The sequence below is a fragment of the Primulina eburnea genome, chromosome 2, assembly GCF_022965805.1.
Source record: "Primulina eburnea isolate SZY01 chromosome 2, ASM2296580v1, whole genome shotgun sequence".
NCBI lineage: Eukaryota > Viridiplantae > Streptophyta > Magnoliopsida > Lamiales > Gesneriaceae > Primulina > Primulina eburnea.
This window is the reverse complement of record NC_133102.1, coordinates 6827199-6855172: the sequence shown is the minus strand read 5'-3', so window position 1 is coordinate 6855172 and position 27974 is coordinate 6827199. Positions and strand designations below refer to the sequence as shown.

Here is a 27974-nt window from a genome sequence, read left to right as displayed (position 1 = left end):
ATACACAATCCACCTTAATGAGGGAATATAGGGAATTCCAAAAAGTAAAAGTAAGAAAAATTATCTATGTCGAATTCCCAAATATTACATTCCCAAATATTACTAGAACTAGCGACTCGTGACACACTTATCTTTAAAAAAAAAGCAGAAATAAATGGTTTTTTAAAAAATTTAAAATGTAATTTATTAATTTTTAAGTAGAAATGATAGAAATATAATAGATACAATGGAAATAGTTAGTAAAAAAATATTTTAAAACTAACTATTTTTCTTTTTTTTGGGTTACAAGAGAGGAAGGTCACCCGTCATAGTACGACTAGCGCACTATCATTCTTCTGAAATATCTTATGTCCATCTTGTCTTCTTCAATGATGTCCTCTAGTCCTGTTGGAGGGGTCCAGATATCTCTGTATCCTCGTTGATACTTAGTGTTTTCGATGCCAAGTAGTCAGCTGCCCTGTTTTGTTCTCTGTATATATGGTTGATTCTGACTTCCCAGTCTCTATTCAAGATGTTCAAACAGGTAGAGAGCAAGTTAAGGATGGATGAACAAGGCAATTCTTCTTTTTTCAGTCACTGCACGACCTTTGCTGAGTCAATTCCAAGTATAATCTTCTTGTAGCCCGAGTTCCATGCTAATTCCAGCCCTTTGCGGACCGCCCAAAGCTCTGCCTCCTCAACCGGACACCAACCAATGTTGTGGGTAAAACCCAAGATCCAGTCCCCAAGTTCATCCTTAAAAATACCTTCTCCACCAACTTTTCGAGTTTTTTGGTTGCAGCTTCCATCTACATTTAGAGATTTCCACCCTAGAGGAGAGGGTGTCCATCTAACTATGCAGTTGACATATCTTGCATTGTTGTTTGGCATGACTTTTTTCGAAGAGAACGCTGTTTTGATTTCTGATACATTGTATTTTAAAACTAACTATTATACAAAACATGGATACAAGTAAATATATTAAGAAACTTAAACTAGTTTAACCTTACTTATAATTCCTTGGTGTTAAAAATTTGGAAGTCTTAGAGCATCTCCAATCATGGCACCACCCATGATTTTCACTCCAATCCAGCACCAAAACTGGCGCTGGATTGGAGCAGCTCTACAAGCTGCTCCACATGTGGCGCAGTAATTTTGCTCTGCCACAATTTTTGTCACGCCCCGAGACGGGGGTTAGTTGACACCGGCGTTGCTCTCAAATATTCATTCGAAAACAACAAGCCTCAGAAGTACAGAATTTCAGAAAACCAGTCTTTTATTCATAATAATCGTTGTCTGTTACAACTCAAGGATAAATGTTTTACAGCGGAAATGTAAAACCATAAAATTACAATGTCTGACGGAATATAAAACATAAATCAGAACTAAGAACAATGATCTTCATCACCAGCCCCAAAACTGACGTTGCTCCTCTTCTCCTATCGACTCTTTCTCGTTCTTATCTGAGATGGGTTTGGTGGGTGAGTGATATGATTGTCACTCAGTAAGCAGGGGCGGGAATAACTCCCAGTTTTCGAAATCGTTTTCAACAGAAACAGAAATACAATAATATACTGAAAACTCGTATTTCATAACAGAAATCAGAATTCAGAATTTGCAGGTTCCAGAACAGAATTCAGAATTAGTAAGCACTGAACATGTTAGTGAATTTCATGGCTAAACTGATATCAGTCCCCTATATGTTCGCTCCTCTAAGGGGTGAGGCCAGAATCAGAATCAGAATTCAGAAATGTTCAGAATATATATTCCTACCATTAGTTCACTGGGGAGTTTCAGTGCTTCAAAATCATATATCAGAAATCATACAGAAACTGAACTTTAAAACAGAATTATCATACGGATTTCAAGATATTTATACATAAGTCCACTTACTGTAATTTGCTAAAAGTATTTCGGTTGAAATCTGAAGTCTGCTTGTTCTTGCTACTGGTTTCTGCTGCTCGAAAATCAGCACTCTCTTAGCTCAAATATTTCAAGTGACAACTCAAGATTTTGGTAAACCAATTCAGGTGTTTGAGGGTGATATTTATAGGCAATGTTTCTGCTTGTTAGACTCTCAATTAATGGCCATAATCTGCCATTAACATCCTTTATTCCATGTTAATGCTTCAGTTACAAGTCTAAGCTGAATCAGTAACTGTCTGCTGGAATCTTGCGCTGCTGAATTCTTCTGCTGCTGGATTCTATATGCTGGAATTCTGTCTGCTGGAATTGTGTCTGCTGGAAAAATATCATCTTCTGAATTATTGACTGCTGCTGGAATTGTTAGCTTCTACTGTAATTTTCCATTGCTACTGAATAATGCTGCTGGAAATTCGGGTTCTCACAATTTTTTTTTATATTTTTTTTATTTTTTTTAGTTTTTAATTTGATTAATTTAATAAAGTGTTTAATATTTAATTAATTAATATTTTTTTGAAATTTTAATTATAAAATTTTTAATATTCTGATTAGAAATTAATTAAGTGTAAAAATAAAAAATAAAAAAAAACACAGATTAAATTAATAATGTGTTAAAATGGTACAAATTACGAACAAAAAACAACAAAAATTACGTAACAATAAACAAACTACGACAACTAACAAACCATAAAATTACGAAACATAAAAAAATTACGTCAAAAAAAGATTTTTAGTAATGCAGTAAACCAGACCCCGATCCTCCAATATCTCCAAAATAAGATCCGAAGTTGTCATTTTCTCGACGTTCATCTTCAAGTCTTTTTTGCAATATTTTTTGTTGCTGAGCTTTAGTGTACTCACGCAGAGTTGGATCAGTAATTTTACTCAAATCTTTGTATAAAATTCTTTCATCCATTTAAATATATAAATTTTAATATATAAATTATAATATTTAATTATCATTATATTATCAAATTATAAATAATTAACATAAAACAGAAATATTAATATTGAAAAAAAAAGAATATTCTTGAAATATTCTATTGTAGTGTAAAATTAATGCAATGTGGTTGGAGATGATTTTAGTGTAACACCAATGTAGTGCAGTGGATTGGAGATGGCCTTAGCTCTCAGATAATGAGGACGAAATTATTGGCAGTTATGTCTTTTGGAAATAATAAAAAGTAAATTAGGAAAAATCACAATTTTGATATTATTTATTTGTCGAATTTTAGTTTTAATTTGTTATTTTTTAAAAATAAATAAAATTGTCATATACAAAAACTGAATTTTACCTAAATAATAAAAATGTACGATATTTGTTACATTAAAATTAATATATAACAACTTTTTTAATGAACTGAAATTGGGCCTTGGGGTATCATCAGCCCAACAAGTAGATGTTTATAAAATATTTTTATTGGGCTGACAAGGATGCCAAATGAGTTTCAAACCCAACACGCTTTCAAATAGCGTGCTTTGCAAAAAGTTACAATTCGGGTTTTTGGTAAGTGAGGGCTTAAAACAAAAAGTCCAATCTAATTTTTACAGGTCCTAAACGAAAACCTACGAGGACTTCATCTTCAGACTTCATCGTTGGTCACTGTTTTCTTCAGTTCTTCGACTTCTATCCATCGTTCTTTCTCTTTACTTTTGCTCTCAGCCCTAATTTTCGAACCAACGGACGACGGGATCCGGGACGAGAAACCGATACTTGTGAGTAAATCTTTATTTACTTCGATTATCGTTTTTTTTCTCATGTTTATTTGTGAAAATAAATTCATAACTTTGCTTGATTTGCTTGGAGATTTCAGATTTTATTCATTTTTTTACTAGTTTACATGAGTATGTGTTGTATCCCTGAGTGGTTTATTTCATCTTTCTCACGTGGACATTCTCCGTGATAGGATAGGATGAAACGAGATTTATCCAATGTGGGTACAGGATTCACTTTTTTTTTTTGAAAGGATATTCTTCATGATAGATGGATGATCGAGATTTGTCCACGTGCTTCGAGATTTCTGCTTAAAGCTTCAATTTCTGCTCTCTTTTTTTTTTTGCTTATATATACATGAGTATATGTTGTATCAACTTAATGGTTAATTTAATCAAGTGTTGTTTTTTGTGTGATTTCAAATGGTTGTGACATTACTGATTTTCAGTGCTCTCTCGGTGGATAGAAAGTCGAATGATCGGTGTAACGAATTGTTGGAATTCAATAAAATAAGATGAGGAGTGACAAAAAATTGAAAAATCCAGGGTTTTTTTTTTATAAAAAAAGCGGTTATTTCGGTTACGGAGCGAAATAACCGATTTTTTATTGGTTCGATTTAATCGATTGCTGGTTTGGTTGGTCGAAAAAAAATTTGGTTCATTTGGTTTTGCTAATTTCGGTTCGGTTATAACAGACTGAACACCCCTACTGCTCATTTGCTTGATTCCTGGCCCCTCTGTTGTATTGTTTTGTTATTCGTGGCAAATGGTAGGAATAAATAACACCCAGGTTGAGATTATACTCGAGGCGCGGAATTTAATTGGAAAGTTTGCGATCTTCGCATTTTAAAGAAAGTGTGTTTTGATTAGCGGTTTTTGGTGTTCATTATTCATATTTTATCTTGCTTCTTGCAGAAAGTTCTCATTTTGAAAGTAATGTTTTTGACAAGGATATTTGGGAGGACGCTATACGCTGCTGCCAAATCTGAGGCTTCAGCTGCTGCTGCTGCTGCTTCTAAGCTTCCGCATAACCCACTTGAGGAGTTCTTCGAGGCTGATAGGAACCCGGAGGATGATAAACCGGTTGTCTATGGTAAAATGTTACTGTCTCTGTCCACTCATTGATAACATTGTTTTTGTTTTTGTTTTTCTTTGTTGGGTATTTTAGTTTTGTATGCTAGGCCCTGGGATGCATTTTTTTCGATGCCTGAAGATTTTAGTCATGTATGGAAGAATTCAGGTTATTTTAAATGGAAGAAGAACGACTGTGTTAAGGCCATGGATTAAGAAGAAAGCCTCGATTCCTCACAGTCATTCCATTCTTTACTTTATTCCCTCTGTCTTTTCATGCATTCTTTTTGGAGTGCAGGGGGTAAGGATCAAAATGCAGATTTTGAACGCCTTAACATGATTGATCTGTTTTCATAGGTATAGTAAGACATATAAGTGGTGCCTGAACACTTGTTCTGTGAAAGACAAAAAACTTTTAACACGGGGTTAGTAGATATATGATTCTCTTATTTGAAGGAAGAAGCGTATAACACTCTCATCGTTAGTGAGTGGTTTCTTGCCAAGGGGTTCCACTAGGAAAATAGTAAATCTTAGCCAACAGATATGGTCTCTAAATCAAGATGTGCTCATCAAAGGGATCATGTTGTTGCTTGAGAAGAAATGTATGGATAACAAGTGTTCATGAATTGATAAACTTACTTGGAATCTGGGGATGTAAATGCGAGAATTTACAGTTGAAAGTTTGATCTTCAACTGATTTTCACACACTTGATGTGAAAAACATATCACTTTATGCAGCAGATTTTAACACTGGTAAACACCAACGATCAGGTTGCACTCTTTTTTTTTTTTTTTGAAGTTTGTTGCCAGATTTTCTTTCTCTATTTCAAGCACTACGCACTTTGATAATTGAATTAGACCATTGTTGCTCGATAATTCTGCTGTATCTTATTTTGACTATTTGCTCACTTGGAAAGTGAAGAATAAGATCATGTCTTCAAAACCCATTTATAACCACCTTTCCTCGCTCTTGTATCCTATGCTCGATTCCTTTCATAACTTCAAGGGAAGAAATACAACTGTTCTTCTGAAAGTTTTTTCTTCCTACTATTATATGGTTGGTGGTTGATTAATGCGTCTTTCATCTGCCCATTGTTGTACTGCTAAGATTCATCATTAACTGCTTCATTCTCTCCTTGATAGATTGCATTCTGAGCTTATTTATGTAAGACATGTACGGAAGATTTCGATAAAGGTGTTCTCATTAAGTAGTGCATATTCATTTGAGTGGGCCATAGATCTCATAAGACCATATACCATGTATGGCTACAATAACTTTGCAACATGCACCACTACTTGTTTATGTGTTCTGAAAGTGGTTAAATACTTGTCACTCATAAAATTTGATATATTCGACTCCACCAGCAGATTTTTTGAGATAAATTTTTATGTGTATACGTGATAAATCTTCATTGGAAGAGTTATACTTGCTTTTGGTGTGTTTATGTTGTTATTTATTTCTCTGATAGAGAGTTTTAATTTTTCAGGTAGGAGTTGGAAGGCTTCTGAACTGCGTCTCAAGTCTTGGGATGACCTTAACAAGCTCTGGTATGTCCTTCTGAAGGAAAAGAATATGTTGATGACTCAGCGGCAGATGCTTCATGCTCAAAACCTACGTTTTCCCAATCCAGAGCGTGTCCCAAAGGTGCAACTTTACTTCTGAACTTGACTAGAGAAAGTAATTTGATTGTGTCGGTTCTCAAGTTGTCCACTGCATCTTGTTCCTATCTCTTCTGATCATGGTAATGATTCTTTTGTGTGAGCATCTGATAGACTGCTGATAGCTAGCTTCATGTTCTCTCTACCAGTCACTAGTAAAGCTTTGCTATATGTGTTTGAGAAAGACTCTTCCCTAAATGTGTGTGTGTGTTGAATAATCACCTAAATATTGTGTTCGGAAATGACTCTCCTGGTATAATTAACCATTTAGCCTTTTAGACTTGTACTATCTTAGAGCTACGGCTTAATGCCCCGCTAGCAAAAGTATTTTAGTTATTTATATAGAGAATTAGGTCTTCCTTAAATAGGCGGTTAACGGTTTTATTTGGAGATAAAAAGTTTACGGTCAATGACCACTTTGTTAGAAGCATACTCCAATGGTGGATCCATTTTGGTTATCTTTTATTCTTTTGTGTTCTGTTATTGAGAACATTAACATAGCAAATCTACCAAGATAGTTTTGAAATTTTCTTACAGTCGTACGGAGAAATTGATATATTAGCCAATTCAAAAATCAAAATCCTATTAGAACAAATATATTAAACTTCGTTCTGCAGGTGGCGGCAGTCACTACAAAGGAATATTACATTAGCCGTATCGCTTCAGTCTTCATGTTCTTCATACTATGCTACTAAACATGACTGTAATTATCTTTTATGTAGTGTAGTATCCTTTGCTATTCTGCAAGTGACTTCCAGGCCAATATTTTGTATTGTCTGAGGAATTATCGGAGTACCCTGAGTTTCTGACATCATTCCAATAGCTAATGTCCCCGTTTCTTATGACAATCCCAAATTTCCATAAATAGCCACTCGTATGGCCATATGATATATAATTGCAGCCCGATTACCGCCACTGAGTCATGGTCTTCTGTTACTCATCCCTCCCTTGTCATGATTGAACAGGTAAGAAAGTCAATGTGCCGAATTAAACATGTGCTGACTGAGAGAGCTCTGGATGAACCAGATGCTAGGAGGTCGGCAGAGATGAAAAGGATGATCAACTCCTTATAAATTTTTACTCCGGTCTTCACTATTAGGTACGGCAGACGCTGGTTGAGTTGCATCCTTCCACATTCCCCTTTCTTGTGATTTGGCAGCCATCGTGTCCAAATTCTGAACTTATGGTTACGGACCAAATTTCTACTACATTGCCATGTAGATCTTGATCTCATCTTTCAGTATATTTATACAATTTGTACTGACCACTTGGGCCTTGTGTATATCTCGAAAGTGTTGCAAGCACTTGTGTTGTACACTTTCTTTCTGAGCCAATTTTATTTTGTAGTGGTTGTGTTTTTCTGTTTTTTCGTCTCGATTGTAGGAGTAAATCTGTTCTTGAGGTGGTAGATGTAAAATGTTTACCAACAGGTCACTATGTGTCGGAAAACCGTAGTAAATATTGCCAAAGATGTCGTGTGAAAATATCAGCCAACGTACGGTTCCATTTTTAATGTTTTGGTAGCAATTGAAGGGAAAGACGTCATATCAGTTTTTGAATCGATAGCTTTTGTTATATGTGTATCATACATGATTTTGTTTTGATATATTTTATCAAATCATATTTGGATAAAGATTAGGAGTTGGATATTTTGAACTATAATATATTTCATTTAACATAATTTAATGTGTAAAGAGATTAGATATCATTGGATATACTAACTTCGATTTCTATTTATAGCAATATGATATGTAAACTAGGCGAGGCTCTGAGCTCGTTTGGTATCAAAAGTTTTTTGATTAAAAAAGTGCTTTTTTAATTAGCTTTTAAAAATGTTTTTTTAAGTAAAAGTTGTGTTAATATTGTGTTTGGATTAATAGATAAAAATCACTTTTTAAATTAATAAATGTGTTTGGATACATATCATTAAAGTGTTTTTTTAACTCATTAATTTATATATATATATATATATATATATATATATTTTATAACGGATTTCTAAACAAATATGATGTATAAATATAAATAATTAAATCCATACCAAAACAATAAAATATTGAAATCTTAAAAACCATAAAAACAATTGTTAATAACAATGGTTAATGTTTACATTCTACTTTAATTTATTTAAATAAAAACTAATAGTTCAATATCGCAGTGAATTTCTTATGTCATCTCTCAATTCTTTCATTTCCGTAATATTTTCTTGTGTTGGCTCTTGTCATCTCGTACCTCTGTCATGGACATAAACATTTTCACCATCTTGCTCGATTTCTTGTAAATTATCAATATTCTCGAGTTGTTCAAGAATATCTCCAGCCGCATCATATCGCCTGAAATTGTGTAAAGCAAAACATGCCACTATAATTTTAAATTGAGTATCTAGACAAAATGTGAGCATATTTTGTAATACCTTCCATCGTGCTTTGCACACTCCAAATGTTCTTTCAATAACCGTCCTTAAACTGGAATGATGATAATTAAATACTTCGTTTTTTGATCGGAACTTTGGAGTCAATCGAAATTGAGGTAAATGATATCTAGTATCTTTATATGGCCCCATAAAGCCTTTGAAAGTAGGATAACCTGCATCAACTAAATAATATTTACCTGCAAAAAATAAGAGTTAAAAAAGTGTAAATATTTATCTAACAATTATTTAAAAAAACATATAAGATATATTAATATCAAACCTTCAGGTGGGAGTGGAAAATGCAATCTCTCTCTGCGCATAGCCTCTTTAAAAATTTTAGAATCATGAGCAGAACCTTCCCAACCAGCCCATACAAAAGTAAATCACATGTCGAAGTCGCATACAGCCATAACATTTGTTGAAGTATACCCTTTTCTTCCAATGAAATCTCTTTGCTTGCTAGGCGGAACACGAATGCATATATGTGTGCCATCAATAGCCCCTATACAATCTTTAAAATAAGGCCAATATCTTTTGTCATTCTTAATATATTCAGGGACACCTGTAAAATTAAGATCGATAGGTTTGATGATATCTCTCGACAACTTCCATATGGACTCTAAAACGCTGTGAAACTGTCTTGAAACAGTTTCTCCTGAGTGTTGAAAACGCTCTTGAACATTTCTAACTGAAGCAGGTTGACCTATCGTGTACAAAAATAATCCCATATTTTCATAGATATCAACTCCTTTTGTTGGCTGTAAGCTATATTTTTGGAGTAGATCGTCACATAGTTTATAAAAAACATGTTTCCTTCATTCTAAACATTTCAAAGCATCGTGTCTCATTACCATTCAATATCTCTGCCACCCATTGAGACCCTGATAACCACGATGTCCTACATTTTTCTTTAACAATATATTTCAAAACATAATTCGTAACACCACACAAGATTAACAAAACCATTCTTTTCTTAGAGACGTGTATTTCTAATAGAATCAACGGAAATGTCGGAATCACTTGATGCATCAGAGTTATCTGATATAGTGGAGCATGAACTCGAAGACATCCTATGAAAATATATGAATAAAGATAAATATATATAAAAAAAAACAATAAACATTGAAAGTTTAGATTATTGCATTAAAAATTTAAACATACTACTTAGTAAAGTTGACTCATCAATCAATAAAAGAAAAAAACAAGTGCATTATTCAAGTATTTTTCCAAAAACATAACTCATGTTAATAACGCTTCAAATCATCTTTAGTGAATGTTTTTGCCTAACCAAGCTGCAGTTCCGAGTCCTTCAATCCGATAAATGTTTGCCTATTATGCTTTTTACCCAAAACTCTAGTAACTATGAAGAATTGCTCACTGCCAACCACCATACCAGGCAAACTACGAAGAACCTCCAAACAATTTTCAATGCTACATGGATCATCTTTTGGTGTTTCGTGTATAGACTTTTGAGCCTCAAATTCTTGAAGGACACGAACAAGTTGATCGGCTAACCTAGTGGCAATGAGACCTCTTTTTTCCCCACTCTCCCTTCTTTTTCTCTTCTTTTGCTGCATAGAGGTGTCAGCTCCCATTGTTGAGTTTTCCATAAATTCGTGGCTTTCAATATTAATATAAACATCACTTTGAAACTCTCCATCTAACTGAACATCCCAATCATTTGTATCATCGTTGAAATTATTATGAATTGGTTGATCCTCTGATGGTGCTATTGCAGCATAGCCAGTTGCTATGGAACCTTTAAATATCTTTTCCAATAAATCTAAATTCTTGGGTCCCCTCAATCTAAACTTTGCATACTCGGGATTTTCCTGTAATTTGAAACGTAACAAAAAATAAATAAAAATAATTGATTAAAAATTTAAAATGTAGTATATAAATTATGTACCTTAATCTTATCCTCCCACCAACTATTATCAGCTTGCACGGTCATCTTGTTATGATCCCAACCAAAGCCAATCTCATTATTTCCAATAAGTTGTGCCCACAGTGCAAAATATTTTCTCATAGAATCCCATTTATTTTTGAATTGTTTTTTATTCAAAGAAAGTTCCGTTCTCTCATGAAATTTTGAAACTAAATTTGTGTACCCCGTTTTGTTTAAATGTTTGGTAGGCATATTGCCAGATTCAATTTCTTCCTCACAAATTTTTAAAAATATTTCGGTATTCTGATCAGTCCAATCCGCCTTATTATTCCCATCAGCAACAAATCCAAGTTCAACAGTCTCAATCGTATATCTAGGTAATTGACTTGGATTTGATAATCCTCGTTTAGGAGCTAACTTCGAATACATTCTATATTCAAAAAATAAAACATAAAAAATCAATAGGGAGTGTAGATTTTGCAGCAAAAAGAAAGCAGAAAAAAATGAACGAACAAAAACCTTGACGGAAAAAAAAAATTGTACCTTGTAGAAGAATGGAGAAAAGATTGAGAGGAGGCTACTGGTGGATGTTTTTTTTAGGTTATTGAAAAAGCTAGTGGAAAAAGCTCTAAAATAGGGCTTTTAAAAAAACTCTAATTTCAACTTAAATAAGTGCTTTTTTAAGCATTAGAAGCCCACCCAAACAAGTTAAAAATTAAAAAGACACTTTTTTAATTGTAGTTTCTTATACCAAACGGGCCCTCTATCTGTTTATCATGCAATCATCACACAAAATTTATCAGTACATAATTCATCAGTGCGTAATTGATTTATTTTATTATCCGCATCAAATATTGTTTTAAATATATCATTATAGGCAAAAATTTGTGTGAGACGAGCGTATTTTGTGAGACCAATATATTTTTGGGTCATCCATGAAAAAATATTACTTTTTATACTAAAAGTATTATTTTTTATTATAAATATCGGTAAGGTTGATCCGTCTCACATATAAAGATTCGTGAGACTGTCTCACAAAAAACTTACTCATCATTATATGTATTTTTTATCGTTGGAATGGATTGATATCCACAATAATTCACTTTCTTGATTGGAAATTTGGAAAATAAATTTTGTCTATGTACCTTTTAATTGGTTTATATATGGACCTTTTAATTGGGATCAACGTTAGGAAATCACAGGCAGAATCGATTAGCTGCCTGATTTTGATGAAATCATTGAAGTATTAAATCAATCGTTTTCCCCAGAGAAAACATGGAAAAGCTCCAAAAAGTCAAAACAGAGGTACGGTCAACTCAAGTCACCGCACAAAAGCCACATATTCTATGACGCGGGTGCCTAGACGGGTGACAATATCATTATCTCTTGCCTGCCCGATCTGCCCAGACTGCCCGCATCCTTTTCCCAGTATGAAGTACAACTACAACACCTTTTGCTTTTGCCGTCTGACGACGTCGTTTTCCTTTCTTTTATTATTATTATTATTATTATTATTATTATTATTATTATTATTATATATTAAAATTTTAATAAATCTCTCTCTTGACGAACAGGTTTTGTCTTTTTCACCTTCGTTTTCTCTCTCTAAAGTTCCTCGCCGTTTCTCTCTGAATCGAAAAATTCCGCAGGTCCCTCTATTTCTATTTCTCTCTCGCTGTTGAGCTTTGTCAGGTTTACGTGCACGTGTGTGAGTTTTGTGTGTGTTGATTTTATTTTTATTATTTTTATGTTAATTGTCATCTTATTGTCACTTGTGTGGTTTTTTTTTTTATCGCTTTTGGGTTTGGTGGTTTTTGATTGATTGGGTTTAATTTTTCGATCTGAAAGTTTTGAAACTGGATTTTTTAGGTTTTTCGGTCGGAGAATCGAAGCTGTCGACAGAAATAAAGGCGGGGTGGATTAGGGTTTCAGCGTAATTGGACGATCTAGGGTTGTCCGGGAATTTTATCGGGTAACCGGAAGAAATGAAAATTTGACTTATCGAAGTGGGGGGTTTTGAGGAAGGGGGAATTTATAGTTAAAAGGTGTGAGTTTGCTGGATGATGTTGGCGTGTTGGGTTGAGGAAGATTGGGATAAAGGTAAAATATTCAATTATGCATCGTAGGTTCGATCGGAACTGCTAGAATTGGGAGGGGTTTTTTCTCGGTTCTACCCCTGGCTGCTACTCGGCATTCTTCTCGTGCTTATGAACGAATTTTGGTTTTTTATTTAAGGTATTTCATTCAATTAGTTTTATCTATTTTTGCGGTTTATGAATTTCATGTCATTATTTTCGTTAGAGGTAATACTTCGATGATTTATTGTTTAACATTATTTAAGGTAAACTTTCCAATTATGCGTCAGAGGTTTTATGATTTTTTAATACTTTGATGGTTTATTTTTTAACAGGATCAACAAGAAGTAGTGGACAAAGATTTAATACAAAATAGGACAGAAATGCACGCAACATTGCAGCCTGGTGATCGATCTCCGAAGCAAGTTAATACTTCGTCTTCGACTGTACAACTGAAGCCTGGTTGTGACAGTGGTCAAAATAGTGGGACAAATTTTCCTGCTCAAGTCAAGGGAAAGAAGAGGGACAGAGCTGATCATGGTGCTGATTCTGTGAAAAGAGAACGGTCTTCTAGGGCCAATGATGAGGATTTTGTTCAATTCAAACCTGGAATTAATTACAAAGCCGAGATAGCGCGAATAACCGAAAAAGGAGGGGTCACCGATGTGGATGGGGTTGAGAAACTTATCCAGCTAATGCAATCAGACAGGATGGAGAGAAACAGGGATATGCTTACTCGGTCCATGCTTGCAGGTGTAATGGCTGCTACTGACAAGGTTGAGTGTCTTAATCGGTTTGTGCAGCTCAGGGGTTTGCCTGTGTTGGATGAATGGCTCCAGGAAATCCACAAAGGGAAGATTGGTGATGGTAATAATTTAAAGGATGGTGATAAATCTGTGGAAGAATTTGTTTTGGTTTTGCTTCGTGCGCTGGATAAATTACCTGTGGACCTTCATGCCCTTCAAACATGCAACATTGGTAGATCTGTGAATCATTTACGGTCACATAAAAACTTGGAAATCCAGAGAAAGGCACGGAGTTTGGTCGATACGTGGAAAAAACGTGTTGAAGCGGAAATGAATAGTATTGACACAAAGTCTGGTTCAGCCCAAGCTATATCTGTTTGGCCTTCTAAATCACGCCTTCCCGAGGCATCACATGGTGGTAGCAAAACTCCAAGTGGCTCTGACATTGCCTTGAAAAGCTCAGCCACTCAGAGTTATGCATTGAAAACCACTTCTACAAGGCCTTCACATGGGGATAGTAACATTAAATCTACGTCATCTCCTGGACCTTTGAAATCTTCTTCATCACCTGCATCTGGCAAGGAGAGCCAGCCTAGAGTTTCTTCTGGAGGCACTCCTGATGTCCCTCTAATCAAGGAGGACAGGAGTACTAGTTCTATTCAATCTAATAATTGCTGTCAGTCTCCTTCTGGGAAGGAGGACGGGAGGAGCTCTTCTGCAGGTTTACTTCCTGTTAACAAGATATCAACCAGTACTATTCGTACTCGAAAAAATAGTGGAATTCATGGAGTACCTGTAACTGGAATTCAGAAAGAAACTAGCTCTAGCAGAGGTTCATTAGCACAAAAGACTACTGTTTTGGAGAAGTCTCAACCCTCTTCGCCTTTTGGAAGGGCTCTTGAGGGGCCCATTACTGAAGGTAGCAGTCATAAGCTAATTGTTGCAATATCAAATCAGGTACGAAGTCCTGCACATGGTGTCAGTGGAGAGTCTCTAGAAGATCCCGGCTTAATGAGCAGCCGAGCTTCTTCTCCTGCACTTTTAGACAAGCATGAGAAGTTTGAGCACACTTCAAAGGACAAGACTGATTCATGGCAAAACAACGACTCAAAAGATTTGTTGACTGGGTCAGGAGAGGGTGCTGGTTCTCCTGTAGCTCTTCCTGAGGAAGAGCGAAGTGTAACCACCGATGATTCCAGGAGATTAAGTGAAGGACTCCCCAAAAATCAGTTGAAGACGTCAAGGTCGCAAATATCTTCTTTCAGCCCAATGAATGCTCTAATTGAGAGCTGTGCTAAATATTCTGGAGCAAATTCATCTTTGTCTCTTGAAGATAATGGTGGAATGAACTTGCTTGCTAGTGTGGCTGCAGGAGAAATGTCAAGATCTGACTTGGCTTCACCTACAGATTCTACAGAAATAAGCACTCCAGCTGTTGAAGAGAACTGCGGTGCAGATGAGGAAAAATCCAAGTCTTCCTCTGAAAATTACATGTCAGCAGTTCCAAGTAAGTATTGCATTGATGCTGATGATAAGGAGCAGTCTACTTTAGAGTGTAGTTTAGTGTCTGAGGATGGATTGCACGTGCCTGAAAAAGTATCAGTTAAGTTTACTGGTGACAATGAATGTGCTCCATCGCATGCTACGGAAGATGTACATAGCAGAGAGGGTAACAATCACTTGAATTCTTCTAGCTTGGATCCACGAAAAAATATTCACAATAACTTGGACACTGTTGAGAAGTCTAACTTAAAGACAGATACTATTTCAACCGAGAATGTTATGGATGACAAGTTCGATGAAGATATTCATGAAGACACTTCCAGAAGCATTGGTTCTATTGGTATTTTAAATCGCAAAACCCACGAAATTAAGGTCAAGATGATGGAGGAAAAGGCTGGTACTGTTATGGATGAGGGTAATTTAATGACTGAATTTGCTGGCTCAAAACAACTGTGTGAAGGTGACAACAAAAAGGATTTAAGTGAAGGATCAAGCACAGGAAATAATTTACAACAGAAATTTACTGCTATTGTTGTTTCTGGATTTGCAGAAAGAGAGAACAGTGTAAAGCTACAACAAACTGCATGTGGTGAGAATTCAGTCTCAAAAGGTGTTGATGAAGTCAACATTGGAAAATCTGTTGAAAAGGGTTTTAAGAATTTCATAATCAAGTCTGGATTGCCGAACTTCAGCGAGGAAGTAGTCAGGAATGCAGATATTGAAAGACATAGCTTGGCTACTTCTTGTTCCGGATCTGATGATTTAAAGAATCAGAAAGGCACAAATGTTGAAAGCAAAAAGATGTTAGAGCATGAATCACCTTCTGAGAGAGGATGCGGTGTGGATCATGCAGGTCCACAAAAGACCGAGTTTAAAGGTCCTAAGTCTTCTAGCATTCAAACAGATGAAGCTCAGAATCGTGATTCTATTGTTGTAGAGGCTTGTTCCTCTGCTGCAGGACAAACACATACAGACACCAAAATAAAGTTTGATTTAAATGAAGGTTTTAGTGCCGATGATGGGAAATATGGGGAGCCCGTCAGTTTAGTATCCTCTGGTTCAACAAATGTCCATATTATTAACTCGGTACCGTTCTCTGTAAATTCTGCCTTGGCCGGTAACTCTGCTTCCATTACTGTTGCTGCTGCCGCTAAAGGTCCTTTTGTTCCTCCAGATGACTTAGTGAGAAGTAAAGGGGAACTTGGGTGGAAGGGATCTGCTGCTACTAGCGCATTTCGGCCAGCTGAACCCAGAAAATTTCTTGAAACGGCATTTGGTTCAATGAGTAACGCATGTTCTGATGCTTCAATAGGTAAACAGGGTCGCACACCCTTGGATTTTGATCTTAATGTACCGGATGAGAGAGTTCTCGAGGAAATAGCTTCTCGAGATTCTGCTATGGCTGTTGGTTCGACAATTGGTTTTGTAAGTAATTATGCTACTTTGCTGAATGACTCCCTGAGTTCTGTAATTGTCCCTGGCTCTGGAGGGCTGGATCTAGATTTGAATAGGGTTGATGAAGCAACTGAAAATGCTTATTGCTCCACCAGCAACTATCAGAAAGTAGAGGGTTCCATGGCACGCATTAAACCTTTAGGTGGTTTACCTACCGGTGATGTTCGGAGGGATTTTGATCTCAATGATGGGCCTATTGTTGATAATGCTAGTGCTGAGCACAGCTGTATCAGGAAGCAAGTCAAGGGTGGTATACCATCTCAATTGCATCCTCCAGGACTTAGAATGAATAGTCCTGGGGTGGGAAGTTACTCATCTTGGTTTCCACCTGGAAATACTTACTCAACAGTGACAATTCCTACAATATTACCCGATCGAGGTGACCCACCTTTTCCAGTTTTTCCCCCTGGTGCGCCTCAGAGGGCATTTGGTGTCACCCCACTTACTCCTGATGTCTATCGAGGATCGGTTTTGTCATCATCTCCTGCTGTCCCTTTCTCATCTAGTCCTTTCCAGTTTTCTGTCTTTCCCTTTGGGACTACTTTTCCTCTACCTTCAGCCACCTTCTCAGTTGGAACAAATTATGCAGATTCCTCATCTGGTCCTAGGTTGTTTGCACCTCCTGTAAATTCACAGTTTCTGGGACAGATTGGTCCTGTGGCATCCCAATTTCAAAGACCGTACTTAGTTAACCTTCCAGATGGTAGCAACAACGGCATGCTGGAGAACAACAGAAAGTGGGGCAGACAAGGTCTGGATCTCAATGCAGGCCCTGGAGCCATGGAAGAAGTCAGGGAGGATTCATTCGCACAACATCCTGTTGCCAGCACACAAGTTGTAGTAGAGGATCAAGCCCGGATGTATCCAGTTCCTGGTGGTATTTCGAAGAGGAAGGAGCCTGAAGGCGGTTGGGACAACGAGAGTTTTAGATACAAGCAGTTTTCGTGGCAGTAGGAATGTGAATGCATCACTCCCTGAAGTCCTGTAAGTTTTCATGCATTGCAGAATAAAATTTAGAATATGCCTACGGAAAATTTGATTTGTACAATATTTATTTTCTTTACTAATACACCTACTTCATTTGTATGCTTTTCAAATGGAGACTCCACTTGATCCAAATATATTTGAGTGACGAGTTTTTTTCTGTTGTAAGAATTAAACCAAAAAAAAAGTACCCACTCATACACAGAATGTATCTTAAACCCAGGCCTCTTTTATGAGCCTATAGAGCTGGGTTGGCCACAATAAATTCACCACAAGGTCATTTGAGTTCTGATGCTCGTAATGCTAAATTTCGGTTATTTTGTCGTCTTAAAGTACTTTGTATATGATTGCATGAAACAAGGGTTTATAGGGGAATTTAACACATCACTTCTGAACATGTTCTATACATGGAATTAGCCCAACTCTGGAATGGTCTGATTTTCTGTGTTAGTGATGAAGGATACTTGCCAGATGACTGATGAGATTTTTTTTTTTTGAAATGGCGTCGAGAGCTTTTGCAAATTTTCTCTGAATTTGTACCTAGTGTCCGTTAAGGATGAACCTGCATTAGTGTATGCATCCAGTTATCTAAGTTAGTTTTTGTTTTCCCAGTAATAATCTTATCTGCAGTCATCAGTTATCATCTCTTTTTTGCACTGTAGCTGCATGACTTAGTTCAGTTGCTCAGCTTCTTTATATATTTTGAAATTTTACATGTGTCCAGAAGAAATGACATACAGTCATGTATGCAGTTTTCTATGTTGGATCCTCTTCTTTTAGCATTTTTGCTTGCCATCATCCGTTGCCATATCTTGCCGTCATCTGTTATCATCAAGATTACTTGCCATCATCTGTTGTCATCGAGAAATGCGCATTATACCTTTTGGGTGCGTTCAGTTAAACTGGTATAATAATAGAGTGAGTGATTGATTATTTGAGTTATATATATGATATGATAGGATAAATAGTAGTATTGGATAAATAATCTATTGATTGGTTTACAAGACTATAGGAGAGATAAAGTTGAGTAGTTTTATGATAAAGACAGTAATAGCCATCTCTACTTCTGGATGTATTTTTGAGACCTGCAACGTATAGCAATTTTCCTACTCCATGGATTGTATTGTTTACAGGACATCTGTTATGGTTTGAAAGCTCAACAAATAATGTCAGGGTTTTACTATTATTTGCAAGCGTGTACGTACGTTCTACTAATGTTCTGGTAAATCACGTCCAAATAGGTATGATAATCTATCACAAGGGTTCTATGATCCGGTAATCCTCATGGCAAACACACACTAAAATGATGTATGATAGATGGCTATTCTGATAGATGCCTAATTTTTTTCCCATCTTGAATGTGGCTTATTAATTATGCAGCAATTCATAAATTAGAAGGGGAAAACTCGCCATTTTATTTATGTATAAGATTTTATATGGATGCCTTTTTCAGCCTGAGACCTTTGAGTTTCCAACTATTCAGGCTTCTGTATAGCTTCTATATGGAATCAACATTGAATTATACTAATGTTTTTGTAATTATTCCCAGATTTTATATTTGTCAGTGTTCATTTCCCAAACAAGCATTGTAAAAAGTGACTGGGATGTATGGGCAAATTGTTATTGTTTAGTATGAAAACAAGACTCTTGTTGGGAATAGAAAAATTTAGTTCTTTGGAATTTCTTTTATGATAATCGATAACATATGATTTGACTTGTATTGCACCAATGCCAATGACAGGTGTTGGGGGATGATTACATATTGGTGTCGTAGGGGTGTAGATTCTCACCAGCCCTCCATTTTAACTTTGGGTGAGTGTTTCTCTCACAAGGTGTATGTATTCAGTTTTTTTTATATAAGTATAGAATATAATCAGTAGTCCCTCTATAACAGCTCAAGTGTCCTGGTAAGAATAAGTGGCATCCTGTTTGTTTTACAGTCTCATAAACGATTAGAGATTATATGGAACAGGTGAATGTAACGGAAGCATTTTACGTTATATGTGGATCAGTAAGTTTTGTTTCAAGTGATGCAAATAGGACTTTCTGCACTTGTGATTTGACCTTAGTTTATGATTTCACCACTCATTAATTTTTATGCATCTTTCTGCTAGTTTTCCGCTTGCATTTATACAATCTCGAGCTGTAATGTGACTCCCTTACTCTGGTCACTTTGTCAAATTTCATCATCTGTAGTGGTGATCCTCATACCACCCCTCAGAAAATGTTCCTGCTGTTACTTCAATTTCACGTTTTACATATTTTTGGTGATGGTATATCAGTCGTCTCTCGTTTATGCTAATTAGCGTCTTGTTTATTTTACTTTTCCTAGTGTTTGAAGCTGATTCCTGGATAATCAATTTTCTGGTTTTACCTTCCATAGGATGGGAAATTTAGGAGAAAGGTAGATGTGCATACAACCTTCCTGGTTAACCATTCCTGAGGAGGCGGGGTCGTAGAAAATTGTTATTCGATGCCAAGTGAAGAGGCTTTTCGGGATTTGAGTTTGACTCTAATTAACCTTCCATCTTTATTTTTTCCATTTACAAATTTACAAGTAATTAAGTAGGTTTTAACCTTTTTTTTGGTGTCCTTTAGTTTCTATTGCCTTTGTTGTAGTATTGTAATTGGGTTTTCTATCTCACCCTAATATTTTCATGCTTCATTTACAATTGTAGAATCCCTGTTATTTGACATGTACTCATCAGTTGATGTTATAAATGTACATATATTTGTTGATCATTAGATGGATGCAGCAGTAGTAATGTGTAAGCATTGTTCCTATTTCCTATTATTGTTTCTGTTTTTGCTTGGTTGATACTATAATAATTAAATCTTAAAGTAGAAATCCATCCGAAACACAAACTACCAAACCAAAAAATTCCATAGTTGAAAAAAAAGAATAAAAAATTTTGGGTTCGATTTCAGTTCAAAACCTAGGAATTCGGCTTGATTAGTGATGTGAAAACTGTCTAACCATTCAACTTTAGTGACAGTTTATATTTGAAAATAGACTGAAATCGGCCTGAGCCAAACAAATCTAAAACTTTGGGAAAAACAAATCTAAAAATTAGTGTGACAAATTGGTTTAATGTCACGTTTTGCATTTGTTTGGTATGAGGATCACCCAAATTTTTTAAAAAAAAATTGTGGAATTTTTTAACAAGAGTCAAGTGAAAAAAAAAAAGGTAATCAAGAAGGAAAACAAATTGGTTTAATTCGTAAATGATGGAATATCCCCTCTAGCAACTACATCAAGTGAGTTAGGGCAAATAGAGGAATTTTTCGTGTAACAAGGGAGTTCTTTCTTTCTTTTTTTTTTTTTTTTTTTTTTTTTTTTTTTGTCTCAGGTTCTTGGTACAATAGAGAAAAATGATTTTATAAGTTTGTCACTTTTGATTTTTTATTCGATATATTTGTCTCTTTTGATTTATATCCAATATTTTCCATTATTTAGATATTTGGTTTTTTTACCCAATTTGCATCACAATTGCTGAAGTGACGTTTTTTCTTGGTGATAAGTGAACTTTGATTTGTAGATTTTGTCACATCACAATAATATGAAATTTAACACACACAAACTTTTATTGGAGAGAAGTGAACACTTCTTCCTTCCCATATCCATCAATATTTACTTGGAGGGAGAAATAAGTCTCTATATTCCTCCAAAAAAATCATCAATTTTCTTAGATAAGAGAAGTTATTGGCCAATTCTATCCTACACCAGGTGAGTTACACCCTTCTATTTTTTTATTTGTCAATTTTTTTTTATTATCAATTTGAGTTTGATAATTGTATCTCTTATATTGTATAACATTTACAATAGCTACAGTAATTTTCTTAGCGTTTATATATGAGTATAACATAGAATTTGTTATAATAATAAAATTTAAAATATTGATTTTTGACATTTTATATGATTCTACCACAAAAATAAAAATAATAGAATTGAAAATTTAAATAACGTAAAAGTTTTACTATCAAATAAAAAGTTCACGTAATTTTTAAATATAAAATATTAAGTTTTAAAATTTGAGAACAATAATAATATAACACATGTTATAAACATGAAACAAAATTAGTTTAATGATTAATTTGGTTGATTATGATTAACGTAGTGTCAAAATGCAATAATAATAATAAAAAGAAAAAGACATGTGTAAGTAAAAAAATAAAGGGGTGTAACTTACCTGGTGTAGGATAGAATTGGCCGAAGTTATTTTGCAAAAAATGTGGATTCGAGTTGCGTCTGATCTTCATCTAAGAAATTATCCAATAACCCAAGCTTAAAAAATGAAAATCAATCATGATCCGACGAGTAAAAAAATCAAATTTTTATTTTATTTTTTATTTACTTTTTTGTAAACTTCGACAACAATTTTTTTTATTTATTTCAAGTCAAGAATTATTAGTCATCGATCTACGATACACTGATGAATTTTCTCTTACGAAAAATCACACCAACCGCTCTGATATAGAAAATAACAGGCTTCACCAAACAAATTAGTGCAAGACTATAAAAATTAAAGTACAAGAAAGTTGTAAAAGAAAAGAACTAAAAAAACAAGATGCTCACCCTCCAATTTCGACAGCCATGAAACCTTCTACCTGGATTATCACTTGTCCAAAAAATTCTCGATTGTATTTTATTCCACATTTACAAAATAATATTCATCTTTCAGAAACAGATGATTTCTTAATCTCGTGTAAAATAAATTTTCTTCTTTTTATAAAGTTAAGGATTTGTTGAAAGAAATTAGAGATTTGCTTCCTATAAATAAAAGCTAATGTCATGAATATGAGAGGTAAGATGTGATGTTTATGTTAAATTCCACATTATGTGTGATGTGACAAAACTTACAATTCAAAGTTTACATATCACCAAGAAAAAAATGTCAATTAAGAAACAATGATAGAAATCAGGTAAAAAAAGATCAAATGTTTAAATAATGAAAAATATCAGATGTAACTTAATTGTGCCAAAAACACCAGAACCAAAAATAAAAAATGACAAACTTATAGGACTCATTTGTAAATGATGGAATATCCTCTCTAGCCCAATTTGTACTACATCAAGTGAGTTAGGACAAATTATGTGTGTTTATTGTTGATGAATTATGGCTTTGATGGATTGGAGAGAAAATTTATGTTGGATGTATTCATGTGGGACATTATATTCTCTACCATGTGTTTCATCTAATCCAGCACATTCTTGTGCATACTACCTTTTTTTTTTTTTTTTTTTGGCAAAATAATCTTCATACAAGTACCTATTAAAAATAAATACTTTTTTCTATAAAAAAATTATTAAGTGGTACATACAATTTTAATTGACAATTCGATAGTAGTTATTGTAGTGGTACTACTACTACTATATTTCTAATAAAAATTAGGCAAAAACTTGTGTGAGACGGTCTCACGGGTCGTATTTGTGATACGGATCTCTTATTTGGATCACCCATAAAAAAATATTACTTTTTATGCTAAGAGTATTACTTTTTATTGTGAATATGGGTAGGGTTGACCCGTCTCACGGATCATGACCCGTGAGACGGTCTCACATGAGACTCACCCTAAAAATTAATCTATAATTCAATAAATTTTTTTTTCACTTGAAGAAGAAAAGAGTAATCTTGAAATAAAAATTTACGTTGGATTTTTTGGTTCAAATATTTGATGGAAATGAATTTTTTAGATTAAAAATTGTCAAGTGGAATTTGAATAATTTTCCTATATTAACATAGGACTATACTAGTATCCTACTCATAATTTGAGATATGACAATTTATGAACCAAAAAAATATTTTTTTTGTAACCCAAAAAAAAAAGATTTTTAATGTCTTCTTTTATGTAATTATAAAGACACGTGTCCAATAAATTTTCATAAAAACTCTTATGAAATAGTTTCACAAATAAGTTTAGGAAACATATATTTTATTTAGATCACACATGAAAAAATATTATTTTTTATGCTAAAAATATTACTTTTTATTGTAAATATATGAAATTGTCGATACGTATCCGTGAAATCGTCTAACAAGATACATATTCATAAATTTTATGTTAGAACAATAAATTTTAGACAACGCAACGCGATATCAAAACTAGACACATTCGAGTCAACTTAGATATCAGAAAATAAGAAAAGAATGGGTTATCCAAAAACAAAACTGAGCACATAGGAATAAGGATCATCACCAAATCAAATGCTTAGAATCTTGGTTTAGATCGCCAATTCAAGCCTTTCAATTTGGTCCCTGTACTATGCTATAAATACTATTTGCACCCAGAATTTGTTTATACACCACCCAGAAGAACATAATTCAAATCAAACTTCATATGTTGTGGTGAATGAAACCTGCAACTCCGTTGATTCATTCCGAACAAACACATCTTCCACAGAAGAAGCCACTCCTGCAAATGGTATGTGTAAAAGTTGGCGTAAGTCAAGTGCGAACGAACAGAATACTCGAAACATGGAATGTATATATATCTGAATGTCTTGTAATAGTTTGTGGTTTAATGGAGTTTTATGGCATAAATCAATAATTTTTTTGTATAGTCGTGGACAGATGCGAGATAGTTGCTAATGGAGCCAATTGTGACCTGCTACATCTTCTACGCGGCTTTTTCTTCTCCCTTTGCTTTTGTGGTGGCTTGATTACAACCTTAATAGCAGCATCGAACACAGCTTTTACATTCTGCACGTTGCATTCAAAATCAGAAGCCATTACATTGTCTGTTCAGTACAAATATGCATCATTTGAAAATATCAAGAAATTGCTAGCATGAAAACATAACGTCTATGCATGCATAATTTGCTCATGTAAGAAGTGATCGAAGGAAATGGTGAATGCACATGCAAAAGAACTAGCATCAAATGTATGCATGAATCTGAACACTTGTCGGGTAGCGCAGTTGCCCCTACTATTTCGTGCAACCACACATAATAAGACTTTCAGACAATTCTGTAATTTAAAATTTTTATCATATGTATACGAATATGGAATAAGCAGGCAGACTTGTAATTCAACACACTTCCTCATTTCTGCATGTAATGAATCATTTCAAGCCTAGCAAGTATTAATGATCGACCAAGGCCACACTGATAAATGAAAACAGAGGCTTTCGACCTAACTACATCAATTTTGGGGATGAAATTCATCAACAGGTACAAGATAAACGGCTAAATTCTTTCCCCAAATTCCACTTATGAACACATTAACTGATTGTTGCAAAATGATATGGTCTGCCACCACGCACCTGCTGAGTTTTAGAGCTGCATTCAATGTAGTACGAGGCACCAATCTGCTTACGCAGCTCTTCCCCCTGATAATGTATACTAAAGATGTAAATAAAATGCGAGAAAAATTAGCATCTGATCAGCATGACAACATATATATACCTGTGCAGTAGTAACAGCAACTAATCCAGGATGATTAGCTAAGTAGAGCTTATCTTCACGAAGATCTATTGATTATACAAAAACAGTTGTTACTTTCTGATGCATAACAACTGACGCAAAGAAATATAGATATTTCCTTTTTGTTACCACAGGTTCGTTGAATAAGTAGCCATTGTTAATTTTAAAATATGGCTTCAGGAAATTTTGCAACTAAGAACAATGGATGATGAAGTTCTCAATGCAAAATAAAGGAAAATCTTCGTTGATGGACATTTCTTTAAAATTCTAAATTCTAGCATAAAGAATGCCCTTTTCTTTCATAAATTTTGCATATAAGGATAAGAAGAAATTGAAGAACGCTGATGAACGAAACAACAAAAGAAGATAACAAGAGCCACTTAGAGATATTGTTGTGAAGATATAATAGATTTGTCAACTCTTTCTTCAAGAACGCTGATGAACGAAACAACAAAAGAAGATAACAAGAGCCACTTAGAGAAATTGTTGTGAAGATATAATAGATTTGTCAACTCCTTAAGCAAGAATTTTTCACCGATTTCATCAGCATAAAGATTATAAATTTTGACAGCGTTATTTAAACTACAGCTACATTTTCTCCACCTAAATCGAGAACGTGTGTGATGTATCCTTATTTTAGCAAAAATATGAACGTATGAAAGATATTACCAGTAAACACAGCATCTACATGATATCAAAGAATGATGAAAGAAGCAGAGCGACCACAATTTTAGTGAAAGAAGCCACTAATATAGTGCAACATACCAAGTTTGGTGCCGACTAGTACGACAGGAATTCCAGGAGCGAAATGCTGAAGCTCAGGGATCCACTGCCAACAAAATACCATTGAAGATCATAAGCATCTACATGCACTCAATGTGACTCGACTCCATGATCTACGTCCTAGAAATCCATTTTCTCTAGTCTCTAAAAAATTTGTAGGGCACTCACTGCACCTAAAAGTGAATCCAGAAATTTCTAGGACTGGAGCGTGGCGAGATCGAAGAGAGGGGTGCCTAAATTGAATATGGGGTCGAAACATAAATTCTAAAACAAATCATAAAAAATCTATCTTTTTTTTTCCTATTTGAGCGCACCAATCTTCCAATTGCATCCACTTTGTATCCTATTATATAAAGGAATCTACCTAAAAACCAAAGGAATTATAAACAATCACATTACTTTAAGACAATAGCTCTCACCTTCTTGACTATGTTCTCATAGCTTGCACGGCTGACTAATGAAAACGCCAACACGAATACATCCGCTCCTCGATAACTCAATGGCCTCAATCTATTGTAATCTTCTTGACCTACAAACATGATAATCAAGAAACAGAACGCATCACAATTAATCCTCCACTTAATATAATATTCGGAAATTACAAAGAATCTTGCCAAATAACAATAATTTATTGTGAAGAGAAGCCAACTAGTTTGACTACCAAGCATAAGCTTACCAGCTGTGTCCCAAAGGCCCAAGTTGACTGTAGTTGCTTCAACCACAACATTTGCGCTAAAGTTATCAAACACAGTTGGGATGTAGTCCTAGTTACCATCGAACAAGCAAAAACTTTAAAGACATGCCGAAAAAAGTTAAAGAAACATTATTGAAAAAATAGCAAAATTTGGTTAGTTTTCTCCATCAGACGACAAGAAATTTCGAATTTTTACCTAATTTTCCAAGAGACTTGAGATTTCCAAAATATAATAGTCCAACGTGTAAGCCCAAATTACAAAGTTCAAGAAAGATACCATAAACAAAAACCCAGAAGCATACGAAATCAAGATACCACTTTTAGCCAAAAAAGAAAAGAAAAGAGCAAGATACAGAGAAAAGCTGCAAGCCCAGAAGCCTTGCAGGCCTTAACAACGCACAAAAAACATAAAGCTAATCATTAGACCCCTTTTCCCCTCAAAATTTCCATCTCTAAACCATAATAAAATATAATCCAACAAAACATTTCACAGCACGAAGTTCAGATTTTTTCTCCCCAAAAAACTAAAAAACAAAGAACAAGTAAACTGACAGTTGGGAACTTGTTACTGGTGTAGCAAATAAGCATACAAGTCTTGCCTACAGCACCATCTCCCACAGTCACACACTTGATGAATCTTGAAGCATTTGCGGCCATTGTAGTCTGTAGATCACAATAGCACACACAATATTATTGAAGGGTAAAGAAAAACAAACTTCCCAAAAGTGAAAGAGGACTAAAAAACAGTAAAAGATGAAAACTTTGTGAGCCAAGTGTTTGGTTCGGAAATCAGGTTAATTTTTTATGGGGCATTAAAGATCGAGAGAGGGGCAGAGGGAGAGAGACTGGGCATAGCTCACATGATTCTTACTCATAAAAATTCTTTTTATGGCAGAGTTGTTGGAAAACTTTATGCTTTCGTCTGTGACAATTAAAGATTTCCCTTTTTCAAGATTGGATTTAAATTACGGGATTTTTGACAAATTTAACAATTAATGAATTTCAAAGTTTCACGTTCGATACTTGTTAAAAGTTTCATCAAACATTTCACAAATTTTGATGAAGAAATGTACGAATATCATTTGCTATTTCAATTTTTACTGTTACAGATATTGAATTTCAGATCATAGTTACAAGGCAAAACACTCCTGCCCAACGTTACATGTATACAGGAATGACAACTTTCAAAAAACGAAGATGTGGATCTTCAATCTTTTCGGGTTTGACTTCGTGTTCGAGGATTTTTTTAAATCTCCGATGTAGTTCGGTACAGATATCGGATTACTATTCCTATCTCCGAACTCACCCCGAAATAACATCAATAATAAAATAATAGTATTATCAATATCAATAATATAATATTAATATTATTACTAATAGATAATAATATAATAGTAATAGATAATAATAAGTTTTATTTTGAGAAAATCGTCGAATCCGTAATAATTTTGCCATATTAATATTTTTGAAACGAAGATAGGGACAGAGATGTGAAGTTGATCCTCGAAATTTCGGGTGTGGGGATTTTCTGAACCCGAAAAAGCGAGGATGGAGACAGGTATGGAGGTGTGGATGGAATTCGAGGACAAAGATAAGGATGAGGATAGAAAACCCGCCTCCACCCGGTCCCTATTGTCATCCCTACATGGACATCTCCTATTCAAT

At 34.8% G+C, this 27974-nt stretch overlaps 4 protein-coding genes across 10 annotated transcripts; 2 read left to right on the top strand and 2 right to left on the bottom strand.

The window, feature by feature from the left end:
• The first annotated feature begins 3415 nt into the window (after positions 1-3415).
• LOC140822832 (uncharacterized) lies at positions 3416-7709 on the top strand. Its single transcript, XM_073183740.1, has 4 exons — positions 3416-3618; positions 4531-4708; positions 6174-6331; positions 7311-7709. Exons 2-4 carry the CDS (start codon positions 4552-4554, stop codon positions 7416-7418), a joined length of 423 nt encoding a protein of 140 aa, XP_073039841.1. The 5' UTR covers positions 3416-3618; positions 4531-4551; the 3' UTR covers positions 7419-7709.
• Positions 7710-10028: 2319 nt separating this feature from the next.
• Positions 10029-11117, bottom strand: LOC140824540 (L10-interacting MYB domain-containing protein-like). The gene is made up of 2 exons (XM_073186120.1): positions 10668-11117; positions 10029-10590 (listed from the first exon to the last, which is right to left on the bottom strand). The coding sequence occupies exons 1-2, from the start codon at positions 11073-11075 to the stop codon at positions 10042-10044; spliced, it is 957 nt and encodes a 318-aa protein (XP_073042221.1). The 5' UTR covers positions 11076-11117; the 3' UTR covers positions 10029-10041.
• Positions 11118-12220: 1103 nt separating this feature from the next.
• Positions 12221-20156, top strand: LOC140822830 (uncharacterized). Of its 5 annotated transcripts, none has more exons than XM_073183736.1 (5): positions 12221-12295; positions 12516-12881; positions 13057-17409; positions 19151-19221; positions 19793-20156. In XM_073183736.1, exon 3 carries the CDS (start codon positions 13105-13107, stop codon positions 17377-17379), a length of 4275 nt encoding a protein of 1424 aa, XP_073039837.1. In that variant the 5' UTR covers positions 12221-12295; positions 12516-12881; positions 13057-13104; the 3' UTR covers positions 17380-17409; positions 19151-19221; positions 19793-20156. The 5 variants fall into 5 exon arrangements, with proteins under 5 accessions (XP_073039837.1, XP_073039840.1, XP_073039839.1 ...); XM_073183739.1 differs by having other exon boundaries at positions 12221-12333; XM_073183738.1 differs by having other exon boundaries at positions 12221-12338.
• A 3438-nt stretch (positions 20157-23594) lies between these two features.
• On the bottom strand, positions 23595-27294 carry LOC140822829 (rac-like GTP-binding protein 3). 3 transcript variants are annotated; one of them, XM_073183733.1, is made up of 9 exons: positions 27181-27294; positions 26862-26972; positions 26292-26379; positions 26035-26144; positions 25598-25661; positions 24815-24879; positions 24673-24738; positions 24016-24110; positions 23595-23823 (listed from the first exon to the last, which is right to left on the bottom strand). In XM_073183733.1, the coding sequence occupies exons 2-9, from the start codon at positions 26964-26966 to the stop codon at positions 23784-23786; spliced, it is 633 nt and encodes a 210-aa protein (XP_073039834.1). In that variant the 5' UTR covers positions 26967-26972; positions 27181-27294; the 3' UTR covers positions 23595-23783. The 3 variants fall into 3 exon arrangements, with proteins under 3 accessions (XP_073039834.1, XP_073039833.1, XP_073039835.1); XM_073183732.1 differs by having other exon boundaries at positions 27170-27188; XM_073183734.1 differs by lacking the exon at positions 27181-27294 and adding an exon at positions 27071-27166.
• Positions 27295-27974: the final 680 nt, after the last annotated feature.

Coding starts and splice junctions, on each gene's coding strand:
- LOC140822832 (XM_073183740.1), top strand. CDS start 4,552: ATGTTTTTGACAAGGATATTTGGGAGGACGCTATACGCTGCTGCCAAA. Junction 4,709..6,173: donor TGATAAACCGGTTGTCTATG/GTAAAATGTTAC, acceptor TTAATTTTTCAG/GTAGGAGTTGGAAGGCTTCT. Junction 6,332..7,310: donor ATCCAGAGCGTGTCCCAAAG/GTGCAACTTTAC, acceptor ATGATTGAACAG/GTAAGAAAGTCAATGTGCCG.
- LOC140824540 (XM_073186120.1), bottom strand. CDS start 11,075: ATGTATTCGAAGTTAGCTCCTAAACGAGGATTATCAAATCCAAGTCAA. Junction 10,591..10,667: donor GGTGGGAGGATAAGATTAAG/GTACATAATTTA, acceptor TTCAAATTACAG/GAAAATCCCGAGTATGCAAA.
- LOC140822830 (XM_073183736.1), top strand. CDS start 13,105: ATGCACGCAACATTGCAGCCTGGTGATCGATCTCCGAAGCAAGTTAAT.
- LOC140822829 (XM_073183732.1), bottom strand. Junction 26,380..26,861: donor CCAGTAACAAGTTCCCAACT/GTCAGTTTACTT, acceptor GATGGTAACTAG/GACTACATCCCAACTGTGTT. Junction 24,739..24,814: donor TTGCTGTTACTACTGCACAG/GTATATATATGT, acceptor ATACATTATCAG/GGGGAAGAGCTGCGTAAGCA.